The sequence below is a fragment of the Denticeps clupeoides genome, chromosome 18 (genome assembly GCF_900700375.1).
Source record: "Denticeps clupeoides chromosome 18, fDenClu1.1, whole genome shotgun sequence".
NCBI lineage: Eukaryota > Metazoa > Chordata > Actinopteri > Clupeiformes > Denticipitidae > Denticeps > Denticeps clupeoides.
Window position 1 is genome coordinate 11,574,923 of NC_041724.1, and position 21,680 is coordinate 11,596,602.

The 21,680-nt window shown below is 41.7% G+C and overlaps 2 protein-coding genes across 8 annotated transcripts; both read right to left on the minus strand.

The window, feature by feature from the left end:
- Nucleotides 1-118: 118 nt before the first annotated feature.
- Nucleotides 119-8,655, minus strand: elf2a (E74-like factor 2a (ets domain transcription factor)). The gene is made up of 9 exons (XM_028960229.1): nucleotides 8,561-8,655; nucleotides 7,593-7,707; nucleotides 7,366-7,475; nucleotides 6,951-7,254; nucleotides 4,542-4,793; nucleotides 4,375-4,437; nucleotides 3,579-3,774; nucleotides 3,177-3,491; nucleotides 119-894 (listed from the first exon to the last, which is right to left on the minus strand). The coding sequence occupies exons 2-9, from the start codon at nucleotides 7,699-7,701 to the stop codon at nucleotides 855-857; spliced, it is 1,389 nt and encodes a 462-aa protein (XP_028816062.1). The 5' UTR covers nucleotides 7,702-7,707; nucleotides 8,561-8,655; the 3' UTR covers nucleotides 119-854.
- Nucleotides 8,656-10,064: 1,409 nt separating this feature from the next.
- On the minus strand, nucleotides 10,065-20,661 carry mgarpa (mitochondria localized glutamic acid rich protein a). Of its 7 annotated transcripts, none has more exons than XM_028960739.1 (8): nucleotides 20,482-20,661; nucleotides 18,568-18,671; nucleotides 18,373-18,478; nucleotides 15,420-15,716; nucleotides 13,256-13,684; nucleotides 12,474-13,153; nucleotides 12,098-12,147; nucleotides 10,065-11,977 (listed from the first exon to the last, which is right to left on the minus strand). In XM_028960739.1, exons 1-7 carry the CDS (start codon nucleotides 20,570-20,572, stop codon nucleotides 12,112-12,114), a joined length of 1,743 nt encoding a protein of 580 aa, XP_028816572.1. In that variant the 5' UTR covers nucleotides 20,573-20,661; the 3' UTR covers nucleotides 10,065-11,977; nucleotides 12,098-12,111. The 7 variants fall into 7 exon arrangements, with proteins under 7 accessions (XP_028816572.1, XP_028816573.1, XP_028816569.1 ...); XM_028960740.1 differs by having other exon boundaries at nucleotides 12,474-13,133; nucleotides 13,239-13,684; XM_028960736.1 differs by having other exon boundaries at nucleotides 12,474-13,684.
- Between the last annotated feature and the right edge of the window lie 1,019 nt (nucleotides 20,662-21,680).

Sequence of the window (21,680 nt, forward strand, 5' to 3'; positions counted from 1 at the left end):
GATGTTCAGGAGCATTCCCATAGGAAATCTCCACAATTTACAAATATTCTTTAAAACATAGCACACTAACTTACATTCAACTTTATGAAAACATAAGTCAAACATATGCATGGTCTTGTAAGCATTTATTGTAATTGCATTCACACCAGCAGGAAGCCTAGCTCTCGTCATGAATTCTATAAGTAAATCTTGCACGCGCATGAGAAAAGGTTCAAGGCCGTTTTACTAATGAATCATCTCTGACAAACTTTCTGTGTCTGCCCGACTTGACACACATGCTTATAATCAGAAATAAAAGCCTTTTTAAGGGAGTCTGTTTAACATAATGCAGAATTAATGTCTTCCATGACAGGATTAAGTCGTAAGAATACCCTTGCCATCAAACTAAGACCACTGTTCTGCATCTGTACACACATCAAGAATCTCAATGCAATACTCCTTTTAACATGAACACGAAGTGAGGTACGCAGCACCGGTTGGCTGGACTGCTGTAGTGTCCTTTTCCAACTGTCAATCTCCAGTCCAACAATGAACCAACAATGAACCTGAAGGAAGCGGACCCATAATCAGAAAGGTGGCACAGACCAAAGTACTGTGCCCACACACTCCTCCCCGTGCGCCTTACATGGCTGCCCACTTTGCTGTGACATCTCGGTCACTGTGTGACGGATTGTGAGGGCAGCGGGAAAGTCCCGCAGTGCTCTGCATTGACCAGCCTCAGTACCTGGTGGGTGCCCACCATGCTGCACCTAGTTTGCATCTAGGTGCCCTGGACAACAATCTTCTCCCCACTCTATCACTTCACTATTCTTTGGAAGGATTTGCCTCTGCAACCACAGCAGGGGCAGCAGGTTTCAAATGTTCTGTTCAGGTGTAGTTGTGGAAGGAGGGCTCCTGTGGACAGAAAACATGTACATGTATGAATGTGTGTGTGCATTCAGGAAATATTCAGACCCTTTCAATATGCAACCTGTTGTAGTCTTACACTAAAAGTATGTAAATTAAACTTTTGCTCAAGATATGTTTATTGTCAGTACAACAGTATACCTAGAGGGGAAATAATCTTTCACACAGACCCCCCATAGTGCAATCATAAAAGAAAGAATAAATATGTATATACACACACTAAACTAACTAAGACTTACTGTACAGATCTCTATAAGAGAAAAGTAAAACAGGACAACATCATGTAGGATGCTTATAAGTGGATATGATGGATATTTCAAACAGGACACATAAGACAAGACAAACGTGCAAAATGAGTAGAAATGTGCAAAATGGTCAGTATGTTATCAGGTGCACAAGGATGGAAGTGTATTGTTGTTGAGATTTTTGGTAATGGCAGTGCATTGTGGGCCAGTGGTTGCCTAGTGGTTAAGAAAAGCAGAGTCACAGTGTGCTGTGCTGCAGTGTTTCACAAAGAAAAGAAGGTTAGAAAAGAAAAACTGAAATATTAAATTGTTACATATTAAACTAGCTGAGCAGCTACCCACTGGTCCCACAGGGGATGGGTTAAACACAGAGGACATTTCACTTTCACTGTGTGAACTAGGTGCTGTGCTGCAGTGTCACATGTGACAACTAATCACTTTCACTCTCGGCTGTGTTAAATGATACTGATTGGACAAGATTTCTAAAGGTACACACCTATTTATAAAAGGCCTCACATCTCATAGCGCATATCAGAGCATAACTGTCTGAACTGTCTCAAAAGCTCAGACAGGATTGGGCCAAGGCACAGATCTGGACAAGGCTACAAAAAAATGTCCCCAAGAGCACAGTGGCCTGCATAATCTTTAAATGGAAGGAGACTGAGCCAACAGGGAAGAAGAGTCTTGATGAGAGAGGTAACCAAGAACCCAAACATCACTCTGACTGAGCTCCAGAGATCCTTTGTGGAAACGAGAGAACGTTCCAGAAGGACAACAATCACTCCCAGACTGCAAGAAACAAGATTTTTGGGTCTGACTAAACTCTTTGGCATGTATGGAGGAAACCAAGCACTTTCAGATGCAGGGACTGGTCATAGTTGAAGGAAACACAAAATATTCTGCATGAAAAGCAAGTCAAGAGTGCTCAGACTAGACTGAAGGTTCACCTTCAATCACAAGAAATGATCCTAAGCACACAGCCAAAGCAACACAGGAGTATCTTAAGAAGAACTCTGTGAACTCAGTGGCCTAGTCAGTGCCGAAATGTGTCCTCTGTATTCAAATTATGGGTACGCTTCCTTACCTGCCAGGCCACCACTGCCAAGTACTGAGGCAATCAGTACTACTAAGTACTGAGCAAAGGGTCTGAATATTTGTCCATGTGATATTTCCGTTTCTTTATTTAATACACTTGCAAACAATTCTAGAATTATGTTTTTCTGTAATTATGGTGTAGACACAAGAACAAAATTAATTTACATAATTTTGGCAACATGACAAATGGTTGAAAGGGGCCTGAATTTTTACATTTACAGAGCGTCTTACAATCAGTAGTTACAGGGACAGTCCCCCCCTGAAGGTTAAGTGTCTTGTTCAGGGACTACAATTGTAGTCGGTGGGGTTTGAACCAGAGTCTCTGGTTCATAGGCGTTTACCCACTAGGCTACCAGCACCCTAAATGCACTATATTCAGTACAATCAGACACAGTGTTCAAAGTGTTTTGGGTTTTAATCACAATTAATTGCGTTTTAAACCTGTTAAAAATACTATGATGCCATAAATGTTTCAAAGGTTGAATCCAAAATGTTACTGGATAAGAGACCTATTTCTAGTATAAAGGCTTAATTCTCAGGATGAACTCCGGGGTCCAGGTGAAGAGAGTCAAGGATGAGGCTGGGTCTTCTTCGTTTTAGCAGATTTTATTGAGAGGAATAAAGTTATTCTTACAGATGTTACGTTTGCCCGTCCATGTCTCTCTCACACTCGTCGTTCAGCACACCCACACCGGGTTCTTATCCCTCGCTATCTACTGTGTGGGTACCGAGGCCAGATAGCTGGAGCCAGCATTAGTAGATATTGTTTAACAGAGCTTGGCCTTGCAAGGAACACATTATTCCACAAAAAAAAACAAAAAAAACAAGAGACAGAGAATAGAGGAACAGAATGGCTAAATAAAAGTAGAAAACCTACATACCAAATGTAAAAATTATACTAAATCCATCATCAGTAAACTGCATCCTTACCTAGTATCTTCGGCAACGTTGAAAGAGCAGCCGAGTGATCGCATGATGGCAAGTGCCTCCTCTCCCGACGAGACATTGACGATGCGAGGGATAAATTCGGGCGGAGCTGCCTTCGCTCTGCGGTGGGTGCCTTTGGGCGGAGTCAGTTTAACTGTGTGGTCAGTTACAGCTGTTAGCACTGCCTCCTGATCTTTCTTGCAGTCTTTTGTAAACGTGGGTTCGTAATGATCAATCAAGTCCTTGTGCCTGTAATGGAACTGGTACACCAGCCGTTGACCTTCGACCTTGGAGAGGATGCCCCGCTGGTAGTAATATCTGCACACCGGCAATTTTCAGAACAAACAAACGTGTTTTATGAAGCAGGCCAATGTGCGGATTCACTATGAATTTGATGAGACGTACCTCATTGCTCGCCCCATGGTGTCATAGTTCATAGTCGGCTTATTCTTGAGCTCCCCCCACAGTCTGGATACAGCCTTGGTGTTGACCAGCATAAATTTACCCTTCTCCCTCTCTGTCCACCTGATGTATCTGGGACAGGTTTTGCTGTCTTGGAGGAGGTCCAGAAGAAACTTCCAAAGGTGCGTGCTACTTGGAACTGTACAGGAAGATACGTCATGACCCAATCGTTCATCATAGAATTCAATACAGAACGTACTGTGACATTAAACAAATAAAATTTTTTCCTGCACAATTAGTAGGCATCCGCAGTTAAATCTCTCCCAGATGTTCCACAAATCGATGGCTATCTGACGCACACATATCATATACTAAATCCTAAAAATTGCTGTGCACATGAGAGAGAAATGAGACTAATCTAATGACATAGTTATGCTATACATTTCTTTGCTGAAGCCAAAAGATATGTCTCATTATTTTTAAGCAATTTTTATTCACATATTCCAGGGTTTAACTGAAATGTCTACTTCAAAAGGGTGTTCATATTGAAGTAAAATATGTTAGAAGAAATTATTTGCATTATAATTAATTGGAAGCTATTTGTCATGATTATGACAGCCCTAATTAAAAGGAAAATATACATTTCCAGAGGAACTATCTTAATTAATTCATGACAATTAATTATTAGTGATAATTAATGACAATGGGGGGGGGGGTCATTCTTTATTTAGAGCACCTCAACAAGCCGTTCAAGAAAAACTTAAAGAAACAAATTTGAATAAACAACGTATACACTCACGTTTCCCACACGTTGGCTTCTTTTTGTTCTTTGGGCTAGCTGATGTCTTTTTCCCCAATCCTGCTACACAGCGGTGAACATCAAACTTCAGACATTAGGGTAAAGAAGTAGAAAGATGTGTAAAGATCTACCCTGTGTGTGTGCATGTTTGTGAGCAAGAATATTACCTTTACATGTTCTCCCCAAAATGGCCTTGTCCATCTCCTCATTATAATCACAGTCATCTTCATCATCGTCCTCCTCCTCCTCCTCCTCCTTTATGAACACCGACTCTGGATGAAGGTGTGCATTCAAGGTGGATGTACCGGCCATCGGCTCTTCCTGTTGGCTGGCTGGAGTATCCATGTGCAGGAATACTTCAGCCTCTTCAACAGACTGATCCACTGCTAAACCCGCATCCGTCTCCACTGAAGCCTCCACTGTGAAAAAGGGCGACGCCGAATTAGAATAATTAAAATAAATAAAACTCAAACAAACAAAAACTATTTGTGACATTAGGGAAACGATGGATGCATGTGTGTCCTGTTCCTTATTACACATATGTCTCAATTCCGGTGCAGCGTGTTTTAAGGTCTATTGAGAAAATAAGGTTAGTTCATCTGGACCCCTGTATATGTGCAATTCAGCACATACTGTCTTCCTATTTTCTTAAATGATACACTTTGTGATGGAAAAATGTATCAAGCAATTAAGTCAATATGATTGTTAATATGAAGTCCTTTTTAAAGTGCACAAGCAAAACAAAACGGCTGAAAATGTAAATATGTAGTGCCGGCGCTACTTTGCAGTGGCGGATGAACACACGATAAAAATGGCTCCCATCAGACTTCCGTGTTTACATGAACTACTTCCTGCGGCGCGATCCACTCCACGTCCGCCCCTTTCGTCTTGGCCTTTAATCTAACGGGACTGAAGTTTTTTACCCCGGACAGCCTACAAAAACAACGACTATAAACCATTCGCCAAACAAATAATCCCACCCGAGAGAATCAGAAATTAGTTACTAATAGTGGCTTTGTTTAGTGTTCATTCATCAAATGAAATTGCACAGCTGGAAACAAAAATTGAAATCCGATTTACAGAAACATATACATGTAAACGACTGATAAAAGAATGAGACTGCTAAAAGAATTATCAGCCCACCGTTACGATATATAGTGGTAAAGCGAATAGATTTTTGGTAAACACTTTACACATGCAGTCAATGAAAGACTGGCAAGCCGGATCCCAGATAACTAAACGGAAATAATGCCAACCGCGCACATCCTTTACCTGCTTTGATGAGTAGATCAAGCCGATTCGCTGCTTTCTCGCACACCAAATGCGCCATGGTGCCAAGGAAATGGGGCGCTTTCACACATTGATTCATTGCAGTTCTGCGACGGCGCCGATGTCCCTCCGCCGCGCAAGCAAGTGACGTCATGGCGTTACAACGTCACATCGGATACCGAGTCGGTGGAAGCGTGCTCTTAATTTCGGCTCACTTTTGGACATTTTATCCATAAACAGATTGAAATTTCTTTTTTTTTTTATCTTATTGTGTTATATAGTTGTTCTATCTTTTGTTTTTCCACTCTTATCTTATTAATGCAAATCTCCTACTTGTGGGACTAATATAGATTTATCTTGTCCATTAAACCACAGTATCCTTTTATGGATGCACGAACAATAAGAAGTGCAGCATTAAATACGATTTAAAGGGGGAAACGCCTGTGTGGTGTGTGCAGCAAATGTTACAATAGCAGATGAATCCGCCCTTATCTGTCAGCCCAGGCCAACCAACTACTGGTTCAGTCCTAAGTAATCTCAAGACTGGACTACTGCAACTCCCTTCTAGCTGGTCTACCACTATGCACCATCCGACCTCTACAACTCATACAAAATGCAGCAGCACGACTGATCTTCAACCTTCCCAAATTCTCCCACATCGCCCCTCTGCTACGCTCCCTCCACTGGCTCCCAGTAGCTGCACGCATCAGGTTCAAAATACTGATGCTGGCCTACAAAGCCAAACATGGAGTAGCACCATCCTACCTCACAGCCCTTATTACACCTCGCACTGCACCTCGTATACTCCGAGCCTCCAGTACTGCTCGCCTGGTCCCTCCATCTCTGAAGGTAAAAGGAAAACATTCATCTAGACTCTTCTCCGTCTTGGCCCCTCGGTGGTGGAATGAACTTCCCCTCGAGGTCAGAACAGCTCAGTCACTGAGCACCTTCAAATGACAGCTCAAGACCTTCCTCTTTAAAGAATATTTAGATTAAATTGTAACTTTCTTATTGTCGAACTTGTGTACATTATCTACAACACAGTGAATAAAAAGATTGTATTCATAGTTGGGGTCCTACTGAACCAGAATTGATCTCTTCATCGATGGTAACTTGAAAGCACGTTGTAAGTGGCTCTGGATAAGGGCGTCTGCCAAATGCCGTAAATGTAAATGTTAGGCTCACTACTGTATCAGCTGAATTGAACTGAATTGAGCTGTGACAAATACGATCATGATTTAAACGTGCATGTCGATGAAAAACTACATTTATGACCGTTCTTCTTGTTATTAATTTCAGTCACTTACTAAAGGTATGGAAGTCTTCAGCTGGACAAACGTACACTGTGATGCGTTGGTACGCCTTTCCCATGGCCTCCTTGAAATGTTTGAGAGTGAACGCTGTTTCTGTTCCCGGTATGTTGACTATCCTTGTTCCGTCAGGGTAGAGCAGAAAGTACGAGCCACCTTGCAAATTCAACTCTTTCGTTTTTTCTACAGCGGCTTTGTGCAAGTGCTCAGCATCGAATTCTGGATTCACCTCAAGGGTGAGGGCTGTTCCTCTCACAGGCCTCAGAGCTCCATCGCTCAGTCGCATAAGGGCCACTGAAATCTACAGAGAAACCAAGGTGAGGGCTACTGTCAATAGGTTCACTGACAAGAGAAATATACAGTGGAATTAACTATTGGACAATTATTAATCTTGACCAACAAAAAGAGCTACCTTCACACTGATCTTTTTCTGTCCATCTTTTTTCTTTCTTGACGCTCGTCTCTTCCATTTTAAAATCCGGAAATCGTGGAATGACTCCACTGCACATTTTACTGAGCTTCCTGGTTAAAATTTCATAAAGTACATATATCACAGTTTAATAATGTTGTTCGAACATGGTGTATTCAAATTATACTGTCTCAGTCTCATTTAAAAATGAGACATGTTAGAAGTCGTACCTTCAGCTGTGTCTGTTTTATCAGGAGACAGGAACTTGATGTCTTTGCCACAAGCACTGCAAAATGCTGTTGGTGACTGCAGGCTGACTCCACAAAATTGACAATACATTGTACTCTGCAATAATAAAGTATTATTAGGCAAATGCCCAGATTGGTGGATCTCTCCATTAAATACAGGGGACACATTTTGTTGTGTCACCGAGTGCTGTGCTTCACAAAAGATGGCGCAGTGGTAGCCTAGCAGTTAAGGAAGCAGCCCCTTAATCAGAAGGTTGCCGGTTCGAATCCCGATCTGCCAAGATGCCACTGAGGTGCCAGTGAGCAAAGCACTGTGCCCACACACTGGTCCCCGGGCGCCTGTCATGGCTGCCCACTGCTCACTAAAGGTGATGGTTATAAGCAGAGGACACATTTCATTTTGTCGCTGTGCTGCAGTATTTCACAAGGACAATCGCTTCACTTTCACAATCACTTCGCTTCACGGGGCTGCAGCGGCCTAATGTACAACAACTGTATTTGTAATTGTAATTATAAAAAGGGGGAAATAATAAGGCTTACGGCTTGTTTATCAATGTGCTCTGGAGTTGGGGGTCAGACCAACGTGATGTGACATTTTTATATATTTATATATTTTATATATTCTCAACGTGGTATATTTAAAAACTACTCAGCAGAAACTCGGCTGTGCTAAAAAAAAAATACTGTCAGTAAAACACATTCTAAAAATTAATGGTAGACGTTTGAGAGTAACTCCTTCCGTCCACAGCTTCCGTCCGAGCTGAAGCCGCAGCCTCTTCACTGCGCCTGCGCGCACCGTCGTGCTGTAAACACGCACTCCGTCCATCGGACTCGAGCTGGGACGCAGCGTCCGTTAGCCCGCACATAAACACGACACGGTGAATAACACTGCTCACTGTAACATCGTGGCACTGAAAAAAAAGGTTTTCTGGCGTCGGTGCTTCGCTTACTTCTCCCAACGCCGCGTATCCGTCCTCGGCAGCGATGAGACTCGTTTCCGTTGTGCGGAACTTCCGTTGTCGTGCGTCGCGCCTTTTTCCTTCGCGTTGGCCCTTCTGGGCCGCCGTACCGTCGCCTGAACGCGAGACGGGTCTTCATGTTTAACTTTTGGATCGCTTTTCTATTAGACTCTTTAATGCATGATTTTTAAATTGCATTTTGAAGTTTTAATTAAAAAGAAAATGCTAGTCCTGGTGCAGTGGTCGCATCAAGTGCTCCACAGAGATAGCAGCATCTGACCGGTCTGCATTCGAGGTTTGTACTAGTGTTTCTACTAGTGTACTAGTTAGTTTTAGTTAGGATAGTTTAGTTTAGTGTGTATATGCATATATATATTCATATATTTTTCTTTTTTCTGATTGCACTAAGGGGTCTGTGTGAAACATTATTTCAATACACAATATACTGTTTTTTTATACCAATTTTGAATCTTGATGCTGCGATGAAGCCTCACCATTCGAGACAATTGGAATACACATGTTATATTGTGTGTAATTACTACTCCTCAGAGTTCCTGGATCCAGGCTTAAATGTGCAGGTGATCTTTTTTTTTGTTAGGCTAAAAACCCACATTTATACATAAAACTCTGAATGACTATATATTTTGTGTGTCTGTTATTGTCAATTTTATTTAATTTTTCTTCAAACTCTTACATTGTTATTGTAAAAGCACAACTGCTGTTGTTTTTAAACCTTCTCAGTGAATAAACTGACTTGACATATTGTGCTACATAAATAATCACATATGTGCATAATAAAATACTATTTTGTGTATTCCGTGTGAACATTTTTACAAAATGGAAGCATCATATGATATGGAAAGTCATGAATACTTGTGTAGCTTGGACAATGATGTACAGAAGAGGGGAGATCTGTGTAAAGTATGGACTACTGGAGGATGGGGGGCACATCTTTTATGGTATTTACATTTACAGCATTTATCAGACGCCCTTATCCAGAGCGACTTCTTGATTGGAAGGAGGTGAAACAGGGTGACAGCATGACAACGTGACAGCATGACTGAAGGGACCTGAGATGAAAACCCTATCGTGTTCTTCACTTTTTTTTCTCTATTCTTTAAATGCCAGGAGCCTTGGGGCGTCTGTTAAACGTAAATCTTTATTTTTGTTTTTAAAGCAGCTAAAGCACGTGGATTTTTTTCTTTTTCAAGAGACCCACTCCTTACCTGAAGATGTCCCAATCCCATGGGGGAAATGAAGTTTGGTTTTCTCATGGTTCTGAGAATTCTGCTGGTGTTCTTACTTTGACATTAAACTGTAATGGGGACGTTTTAGATATGAACACTAGATGTCGCATTCAGCCTCAGCATGAATTTATACCGCCGCCATATTTGGACGGGGTTCCAAGCTCATTCACATACAGTTCTGTGACGGTACGAGCGAAGATTACGAAGTATTCATAAGGAAAAACGAAGGATTAAGGCATGACATTGCATAAGTTTATATAAGAGTTTATTAACATTATGCAATATTTACAAAAACCGCTTCTCTATCAATTTATTCACTTATCGGCCGTAAACACGTGTCTGGCATTTGAAACGAAACGAGGCAATAATCGCTTAATAAATTTGCCGGATTTTGGTCCTTTAATTCTGTATTCCAACTTGGCCCTGATGGACCTTCATTAAAAGGAGCGCCGCCCGATTCGCTTCGTCTATGGACGCGAACGAGTCAAGCCACAAATAAATTGATAGAGAAGCGTTTTTTAACATATAGCTAGACATACATGTAAATAAAAAAACGAGCACCAGTTCTGCACAGTAAATAATGCTAGATAAACCTAGAATTATAAAAAGAAGACATCAGGGCTATAAATATCTAATAATAATGTATAATAATAATAACGAATTTATTCCCTCAACTGTAAATAGTTTATTAAATGTAAGTAGAATGTACAAACTGACCAGTCAGTTTTAATGGTTTTCTGCCACATATGAACTTTTTTTTTTGCAGATGATCACTACTACTACCACCAACAACTAATACCACATATTACACAACAGAAAAGGTGCAGGGGATAATGTACAGTGTGTAAATACTGAGCAGTGATTGGTTCATACCTGATTCAGGACATCAGAAAAATCAGGAGTTCTGTTTTGGCATACACCTTTAATTACAAAGACAGCAATTGTTGGTTTACGTTCACAGTATGTCAACTACAGGGCCAGCATCGTTCAACACCAAGCACCACCACTTCTATTCTTAAGCCAATAGCCTTTTCATAGTGAGCATTCAGAAATTGTAAAAGCTAAGAGTACCTTTTCCAATATCAAAGGGAAAAAACTGTGAAAACTAGGAGTGAGAAGTATTATATTGCAAAGTACTAAAGCTTTGGTGTAAAACCATAATCCATAAATCTGCTATATAGCAAATGCATCACAGTTTCATGAACAAAACCTTATTTAATTTCAGCACAAATTGCATACTGTTGGCAGAAATGTCAGTTAGTTTATTAATTTATATTATAAAAATATTTGACTTCATATTACTTTGATCTTACGGACAGGAAATTTTTTATTACACAGCTGTGTTTGAGGTAATTATATATTACTTGTACTTGCTGGTGTGTTTTGTGGCTTTAAATATGCTTCAGCATAGAAAGAGATGATAACTTGACATCTAAAAACAGAAAATAACACTGAAAAAAGTAAAGATTATAGGAGCACAGGCTTCAGAAGAAAAGTGAGGTAGTAACCATGTTTCTCTACACATGCTAGTAAAGACCTCTTATAATACAAACTAATGGAAGAATATCGTGGGAGATTATTGCAGGGTTTTTTAAGCTTGAATTGACTGTGAGCTGTAATGACTCAGAAGGTCAATGGCTAGCATGGCACTGGAGAAACATAGTCGAGAAAGTGAGGTCAGAAGTAAGGTAAACTACACTCCAGTTCCCTGGTGACCCTTTGCATTTTCCATATTCTGTTAATTTTTTTAGGGTCATTACAGTTCAGTCCCATTCAAGTAGGTGCGGCTCAGAAAGTTGTTTTTCCACCAAGATACGTACTTTATCAATTTTATGGAGTCTATTTCAAATGGGCAAGTAAGCCACGACAATGACCATGAAAATTGGGACTAGTACAGATGTAGTTACAGGTGGCTCAGCATGTGACACTTCAAGTAAACTATATTTTTTTTTTTAAGCATTCAATGGGATGAAAGGGATGAATGGCTTTATAGACCGAGATGAAGTACAGAAATCAGACAGCAGGATTGCCTACATCTATTGTACATCCTAAGAGGCTCAGAGTGAGATTGCGGTAAATGGTGACGTTCTGGGCTGGGGTTGGAAGGCACATCTCTAATTCTTCTCCAGTTGCACGGTCACCAAAACCGGGTAAAACAATCCTTGTAGAAGAGCACACAGAATTTAAATGAGTCACAATCAGTTATATATACACACACACACACACACACACACAACTAATAGAACATTTGTGCTGAAATCACAAATATAAAAGATTTTACCTAAGACACCACTTTTATTCCATTTGCATTCTAAGAAGCCGCCTCTTGTCCTAAGGATAAAAAGCAAAATAAGGACCATTTTTTCAAATGTACTACTGCATCTCAACAAAAATTAAATATACATTAAATTCTGATTTGTTTTCTTATTTAAATGTAGGTACACTTACAAGCCTTCAGCTTCTTATACATCCTCATGTATTTAGCATATATATTCCTTTTGTATTGTAAATTTGAGATTATAGATTCCTGGGCTATCAGCCATTGTTAACAGCCTATAACATACATTGAACAATATTTTAATATAATTATGAAAGTAATTGGTTGCTTCAGCTAAATATGGTCTAATCAAGTCAAGTCAAGTCAATTTACCTGTTACCTGGGCAACTGGTTCAACATTATCATGGGCAGGGATGACCCTTCCAATCACGGGTGACACTCCCAGCACTCTGGGCTTCTTCTCTACTTTTGGGGAACCTTCAAGGACCACAACAATGTACTCTGCTGTTGACTCTGTTGCTACTGGGGCCTCCTGTACAGAGGTTGGAGTTTCAGCTGCTGCCACATCAGTACTGGCTTCTGCAACTGCATCGGGTTCTGCTGCTTCTGCACAAACCTCAGGTGTCACCTCTGAAGCTGCTGTGGCCTCGGCTGCAACTTCTACAACCATGGGCGCAGATTCCTCGATTGACGGCGGAACTGAAGCCTCCTCAGCCACTTCTGGGGCAGCTTCTGCGACTGGAACAACTGGAGCTTCTTCTGTGACCTCTTGAGCAACTGGTATGTCTTCTACTTCTACAGGAGAAACTGGAGCCTGCTCCACAACAGGAATTACTGGATCCTCCTCTGCCACAGGAACGACTGGAGCAACTGGAGCTTCATCCACAACAGGAACAGATGAAGCTTCAACTACTTCTGGGGCAACAGGAGCTTCCTCAACAAGAACAACTGGAACTTCAACTACTTCTGGAGCAACTGGAGCTTCATCCACAACAGGAACAGATGGAGCTTCAACTACTTCTGGGGCAACAGGAGCTTCCTCAACAAGAACAACTGGAACTTCAACTACTTCTGGAGCAACTGGAGCTTCATCCACAACAGGAACAGATGGAGCTTCAACTACTTCTGGGGCAACAGGAGCTTCCTCAACAAGAACTGGAACTTCTTCAGCTACTTCAGGGGCAAATGGAGCTTCGTCGACTAATTCTGGAGCAACTGGAGTTTTCTCTGCCACTTCAGGAGGAACTTCTTCAGGCAGTACAGGAACTGTTTCCTTAACAACTGCTAAAGCAGCCAAGGTTTCTACCACCTGTTCCTCAACCACAACATCTGAAACATGGGCCTCTGATGGAAGTTTCTCCCCCTCAACCTCTTCAGCGGTTACTGGAGCAGACACTGCTTCCTCCACTGCCATTTGAGCTGCAGCTGCTGGCTCCACCACCACACTCTCTTTCACCTCCTCAACCATGAGAGGCTCTTCTTCAGGAGGAACTACAGGCACAGGCTCTGCCACTGAAGCTGCCGCCAGCTCCCCAGTCTCCACAGCGGCCAAAGCACTTTTGACTGCAGTGAGCAGGTCCGTCTGGGCCACTGCAACACAGAACCAACCAGCTGCCTATAACTTTCTTGGTGGAGCACAAAAACATTGAGATTTAGAAAGTGCTTTTTACTCATTTTCATCCAAGTAAATGTGTGGGTGAACCTAATGTTTCGCAAATCTAAAACCTTTGAATTATAGAACCTTTTTAGTTTGTGGATTTAATGCAGCATAACATACTGTTTCGGTGCTTTTAATACTGCATGCAGAGATGAAGCACAGGCATTAAACACAAAGTGATTAAATTATTACTCAAAAACTATAACAGGAAGACTCGTGCATCCAAAACCATCTGATACAGAAATGCAGATCTGTTAAAGCTAATTTGAATTCATTTTAAATATGGAAAAAAATCTGGAGAGCTGACTAAATATAATTGAATAAACTGCAATGAATGCGGTTTGAATATATTGAGGATAACAAGGTCTTTAAGAAGAAACTGCACTCATGCAACAGCGAGGTGTGTTTTGCTCATGCTGCATCCATGCACTCTTGAAACAAAATAGGAAAGATGAATGTGTAATACATGAATGTTTGACCTTAGTTAGGCTTTACTGCCAAATATCACATGGAAAAGCACACACCAAAACAACCCAAGGACACCAAGGTGTAAATACAGCACAATTTGCTGTCATTGTAATTGAATTGATGTGACGTAATATGTAGAAATTATACACAGAGGATAAGCGTTTGAGTTGTCAGTACTTTTTTTTTATTCAAATGTTTGAATTCCCTTGACCGCTGTACCTCATTAACACTACTACTTATGCCAGATAAGGAGCAGGTCACACCACACAAAAATACTAGAGTTCCTTAACATTTGAGGTCGTTTACACAGCAGAAGCAGCAAATACACACAGTGTTACAGTCCACATGGCATGAGTAGAGGATCATTTCTAGGTTTTAACTAATAAAATAAAAAATTAAGAAAAACTATAAATTACAGCAAACAGACATCTAGACCTGGAGATGGGTTAGGTTGCATTGGCGTGCACTAATTCACTGATATCTGGCAGAAGCGCATGTACATCTTAAGAAATGAGAGAGAAAACAAAACGCTGGCATTACAGATGAAGTGATGGTTATCGTGTAAAAACAAAGGATTTCCTCAACAAATGAGTTCCCTCAACATTTTTTTCAAGCAAGGGGCTTCACTGAGGAAGGCAGGTCACAGGGTGCAGGTCATCAAGCTCAGGTTTGTATACAGTGGATCAGGAACAGGTGACATGGGAGGGGACAGGAGTTGGTTCACAGTAACGGCCTGTTTTTCCTACAAGGCATGCTGTTCTGCTGATCCTTTATCTGCTTATGATGGGGTACAAGCTCTCCCCATTACTGTATTTTTTTAAGAAAACACACAGAATTTAGATTTTCATGCAACCATGGGCCTCTAGTGTTAAAGGACGTGTCAAAACACTACAATTGTTTTCTCAAGGGTCAGATAGATTTTATCTACACAAAACCAGGTTTGGGTTCTAAAAGCCTGAGTCACTGAATGAGTTCCATGTTCTATGTGCAATGAGTAGGATCTGTGTGAAGGAGTTAATAGTCTCAGCAGGCCATGTAACTTCTCCCCATGTGCATCATTTTGTCTGTGCGTCAGTAGAAATGTGTGTGTGCTTGCAAATTAAAGTATGTTTCCGGCATCTGTGGATGTTTATATATTATTCATATATTAATATAAGTGCCTCTTCCCTCAGGCCTCGCTGGCCTCAGATGGACCCGTACCGTTGCTCTCTCCTGCAGGTTCCTCCATGGCCTCAGCCAGCGCCGCCTCCACCCCCTCCGGTTCGGCTGCGAGAGCCGGCGCCTCAAAGGCCTCTGCCGCCGCCTCCACCTCCTTCACCACCTTCTCCACCTCCTCATGCGCGGTCTCCACCACGACTTCAGACACCTCAGCAACAGCTTCAACCGTCTCGACAGCGGCTTCGGCGACCGTCTCCGCCACAACCTCTACAGGGGCAGCTTCTTCCTCAACAGCCAAGACCTCTGCCTCCAGATCGCCGGCCTCTGCAGCAGACTCATCTGAGACAGAAAAAAGAAGCTAAGTTATACATGGGAAAAACAAACGAGCTTCATGGGCAATGACCATGACGACAACATGCACGCACGTCCACAATCGCCATAATACTTTCAACATTTTAAAGGTCTCTAGTAGTTTCATTTGGCATTTAGGATGCTCCTATTGCAGAATAATTATATTTTAAATGAAGAGGACATTACGAAACAGAAATACTCTATAGATACTCTAAAAATATAATTCTGCCCCCTAAAACTGTAGTCCTTAATGAGCATCCTACACACACACACACACACACACACACACACACACACACACACACACACACACACACACACACACACACACACACACCCCTTTAGACTACAGTTAAAAAAAACAGCAGGCTGCATGCACAATCCATGGAAGGGGAAAGGGAAAGTGCAGGACAGTTGTAAAAAATAATAAAAAGGACTGATGGGGGTTTGGAGGGTATAAAGATGGCTGATCTTACCATCTGTTCAAAGCTACCAGTACCAGCAACTGTAAAAAGTCAAATAACAGAGAGAAAACCCAAAATGCTTCTATGTGTATGCATTTATTGGTAGTAGTCATTAATTATTAGCTAGAAACATTTCCATCACCGTAGTAAGCAGGACTGAGTGACATTAGCATCAGCAGCAGTTACTGTACTTGAGTTGTGACGCGTGTCCATAGGGCTGGCTTATTTAGTTAATTAGCTGGAAAGAGTCAGAACAAGCTAGAGTTAACAAACTTATTAAAAAGGCCAATTTAGTTCTATGTATGGTAGCAATAAGTGGTTGAGGCTCAACATGACAGGCTGGGGACAGTGTGAGGACAGGTCATAAAGGTGCACCATTAAAAAAGGAAGGCTCCAACGGGATCAGAGAGAAAGTGACAAAAAGATGGATCATCCCTGTTCCGATTAACAGGATGTCCAGGCAAGAGGATCACGTTAGGTGAGGCGTGGTTTGCATGCAGTTGTGTAGATACAGATGCATATACAAGCACTAATACGCAAACCTTCAGTTAAACCAGCAGGATTTCAGTGACAGTATAGCACATTTCATTTTAAACCTTTGACTGGTTCATTGCTGCAGTGATTATAGTGCAGTGATTCAGATATCTGAAATGGCGCCTGTGATTAACCCCTTACACTCAAACATAGATTTCTCAGACCGTGGTATAGGTCCCCGGCATCGGGGGACTTTTAACAAGTATGAGTACTTTAGAAAATGTGGTATCGAGGCCGATACTTGATACCGGCATCGGCGCATCCCTAAATAAAACATGAAAGGACAGCGAAGAACAATCATATCAGGGTAAAATTGTGGTCAATAAACAATCTCGTGATCACATCAAATCATAGAAAAGAAAGTGGAACTAACACCTATAGAATAGAATGAACCCCAGCGGGTTACAATACTTGGCCAATATGACCAATACTTGGTTTTGTACTTCAATAGCTAGTATGCTATCTTTTTAAAAATGTTGTAGATAGTCACGTTGTGTGACATAAAAACGCAAGATCATTCATATCAAAATTACCAATGGCTTATTATTGATCTATTGGCATTGATTTAAATTATAGTTTCACACTATTTCTTATAATCAGAACTGGGCTTTCTGTTCTGTCACAGTGGCTATGACAGGTGGTGTTAAAATAACCCTAAGCCAGCAAGAGTCCAGCTCCTCCAAAATGGAAACCATCCCATGCTGACATGGGTTATTTGCAGAACAGTAGGCGTGAGCACTGACTAACCGGCTAATTTTCAAGGTGCCTCACTTAAAACGTCTACACACATTCACTGGCATTGGATCATGTTATTGTTCAGCTGAATAAAATGCTGTTTTATAAATATATATATAATATGCATAAGGCTAAATGTTTACATGTGTAGCTGTTTGCTTTCAAATGAAAAATGTTAATGTGCTTGGACTGCATACTGCACTGAGCTTCTGCCATAAATTCCCGCAGCTTTTTAAGGCCGTTTTTGACCTCTTTGGCATCCTTGTAAGGATACATCACCATTCCCAGCCATATGTTAAAGAGGCGAGGAGAGTCACACACAATGCACTATTCATGGGTTCCAATGAGGGGGATGTTCTGCACATAAGAGCTAAATGAGTGTTCAAAATACAAAAGTCATTTTCTTTGTCTCTACTCAGATTTACAGTAGAGGACCGGACTTCAGAGTAAATGACAAAAAAAAAGTCTTACTCTTACTACTGTTTATATCGAGCGAAAGGGGCTAGTGAATAAATCCAGCAGCTGCCTGGACAGCACAGCACTTCATACAGGGCAGATAAGAGTAAAGGGGAAGTATTTGGCAGACGGTCCTACTGATCTTGCCAGACGCTTGTGCATCCAGCGTAAAAACACGCCTCAGCCAGGCTAAAGCAGGACGCACCGCAGGGGAGGCTCAGCACTGAGGAGGCACCAGGGATTTTCTTCTTATGGGACCGACTGGGGTTGGGGACAGTTAAACATCTGGGTCTTAACAAGAACGTGGGACCTGATTAAATCTACTTTGGTCAATGTCCATCAATTTTCTCTGAACAAAGTCATGCCATACATATATACAGTACGTTCAACACAAGCAACTGTGTGTCAATTATACAGCGTCAAATGTCACTATGTCATATCTGAACAGAACTTACCTTTCGGAGGCCACGGTTTGGGCTCCCATTGAGCCTTTGGCCGGGCCTGGATCTCGGTTATTCGGTGAGTGTATCTAGCATGGTCCGTCTTCACTGTGCTATAAGCCTGGACACAGTAATAAAAGAGGAGACGATTGAACAGAACGGAACTAACCTGCAGTTATTAACCAGGCAAAAACCAGAATTTGTACTCACATAGGAGAGACCCCCTACCAAAGCACCACCGCACAGCAGGGCATAAACAATGTTCTCACCCGAGCCGCCAGGGACAGACGAAGACATGGTCCGTCGAGGAACCACTGCCAAAACACAATGAACAGATAAGATTAACATAAACAGTGGCATAAGAGACGGTAATCCACCTTTACACCAAAAAGAGCCATAAAACAATCACCTTAAACACTCAAAGCTTTAAAAACAGCACTAAATGAATAAAAGTGTTTGTTAAAAAATAGAATTCGAGAGATTTTCTCTCAAGTATTGAAAAAAATATGCAGGTAAAAAATGTGAAAGATCTGTACCTACAAAACACTCTGGATAAGGGGCGTCTGATAAATGGCGTAAATGTAAAAAGTGACTGCTTCGGTTAAAATCCTAACCACTACTCTTGCGACTGACAAGTTTTTCAAGGCCGTACGCCTTCTGCCTGGAGGGCGGGCGGGTGTAAATTGGCATAAAGAGGTGCGGTCTTCTGGGGGATCAGGTTACGGATTACCAGCAAGCCCAGGTCAGATCTCCTAATCACATATTACACAGAGCCATTTAAACCCATTTGGGCAAAGTATCCAATCAAGCATGCATAACATGCATGCCTGTTATACACATCTACTGCACTGGACGCAACCCCAACTCACGGACTGGGAATCTGATGTGTCACAGTTACTAAAAAAAAAAATATATATATATATATATATTTATTTATTTTACACACACACTAAAAAGAGGACCTTTCTAAATAAACTCTTTTGACAGGTCGGCAGGATCTTCTCATGTTCTCAATGAGATAATCCACTCACGGTCACCCGTGCCCTGCTGCATTAGAGGGTCTGCAGACAAACAGGGGATATTTATACCGGCTAATCTGCTAATCTCTCTCAAAGAGTCAAAGCACGCTGCACCGTGCGAGGAGAGGACACGCGCCGTGTCACCGGATTAGACTAAAGTCAGACAGGTGACATTACACAGCAATATCTCCGGCAAGGCAACGGTGGTACATTTTCTCTGATGGTACAGACTGATTAAGGCCGTGCCTGGTCTACTGGTACATAATGTACTTCTGTGTTTTTTGGGGGCCCATTTACTTACAAAGGAGGGGGAGGGGATGAAGGGACAAATAATAAAGGATGAACGTCAGCTCTAAGACCGAAACATTTTCTTTGGCGCTTTTTTTTTGGAGCCCCTCGTCGACACAATATGCTGAGTTGGCAGTTTTCATTCTAAAAGAAAAAGGGCCAAAATACAGGTTTATTTTTTAAAAAATGTTTATTTAGAACAGCTCGCAACAGCAACTGGATTGATTATGCAATTTTTCCCCCACGTTTCACAACAAGAGGACAGAAGCTTCAGGCCACCGTAGCCACGCGTCGTCTATACGTCGGGGGCGCGCGCAGCGCCCACGTGACCCGCGGAACACCGCGTCTCCTCACTGGCCTGGTGCGGTCAAGGTCACGTAAAAATGGGGGGGGGCAAAGGGTTTAAAAAACGACCGACCAAAAATCAACTAGAGAGTAGATCTGGGAGTCGCAAATCGATCACGGCAACGATGTCCAAAACGTCCCAACGTTTGTTCGGCGGCGCGTCGTGTTGCAACAACGTGGCACTTGTTTATCTGAGGCGTTTTGCGCCCCTTTCTAACAAAATATGTGGCCATATCGGAATTTCAAATGCAATTTAAGCATTATTTATTAATAAAAAAAAACAAAAACATGGTTCTGCCACAATTTTCGCGTATCACCACGCAAAACGCCTCTGCTGACCTTCACCCCTCCAGCTGCCATACATGGGTGCCATCTTTGCAAAACATTATGACGAAAACTGAAAAAATATTATAGCTGCGGCAATGCTGACGTTTTGTAAAGGTTACGTAACGCCCACCGACCGAACACTCACCGTTTCGGCCGACGTGCGTGAGACGCGAGTAGGCGGGGGGGCGGCGGCCCATCGGCCCGCACCTCTGCAGCGCAGCTCTGCACAGATACATGGCCGGACGTCCAGGCGGCGACGGGGGGAACGCGGTGCGTGTGAGCGCCGGGAGGCTCCGCGTGTTTGAATAGCCGAGGGGGCGTGGCGTGTGTGACGTAACCGCGTGCCTGCCACGCCTCTTCTGCGCGTGACGTCACGCAAGCGGTACGTAAAAAGATTTGGAGAGACGGGAAAAAAAAAAAACGCTCGCCAAAAAAAAAAAAACTCAAAAAAGAGACATGATTTGGCGCTAAAATCAATTTATATCAGTTGTTCGTGTGGGTCTGTCTTGCAATTTACAAGAAAAGAAGCATTAGAGCCTTTTCAAGTGCTGAAAAGCCCCAAAAATGCGCTCCACTACGTATTATTTTTATAATAGGGGATAATAAATACAAACACTTAATATCCACCTGACAATTTGTATTTGCTATATTTGTAATGCTGAGATTAATGCATCTCAAAAGTTTAAACATAGCTTTAATAGTAAGTGCTCTGAATTTAAATTATTTTAATTCCTTCAACAGAAGTAGGTGTGTGCCATATTAGTGTGTTATGTGAATACATGTAAGCCTTTTGTCTTCACTCTTGCTGATTAAACACAACAGAGGAAAACTCTTATCAATAATTTGATGGGAGGTAATCTCAGATTTCATGAAGGACACCAAAAAACAAATACATAATTTTTATTTGCCCATCATCTTTAGTTTCTAGAAAATGTGATGTACCAGTGAAAGTGACCGTTTTTGTTTTTTTTGTCATTGTGACTGTCATTTGTCCCATGCATTTAACCCATCCACTTGTCAGCATTGGGCAATCATGAAAGGCACACGGGGAACAGTGTGTAGGGACGATACCTTGGGGTTTTAACCCACAACCCTTTTATGAGTTTTCTTCCTTATCTGCTAGGCCACCACAGTATTACTCAGAAGAGTGCACCACAATATCTGCAGTCTACAGTAACCAAACAGACAAATTTTTAACATATAAACACATTTATTACATAGTTTAGTATGAGCATACCACATACTGAATTAAGTTTCAAACTATACATTTCAGACCTTAGAATTATAAATATCCACAATCAGGTTGGAAGTTCATCTATTGTCCTGTTAAAACAAAAACATAAT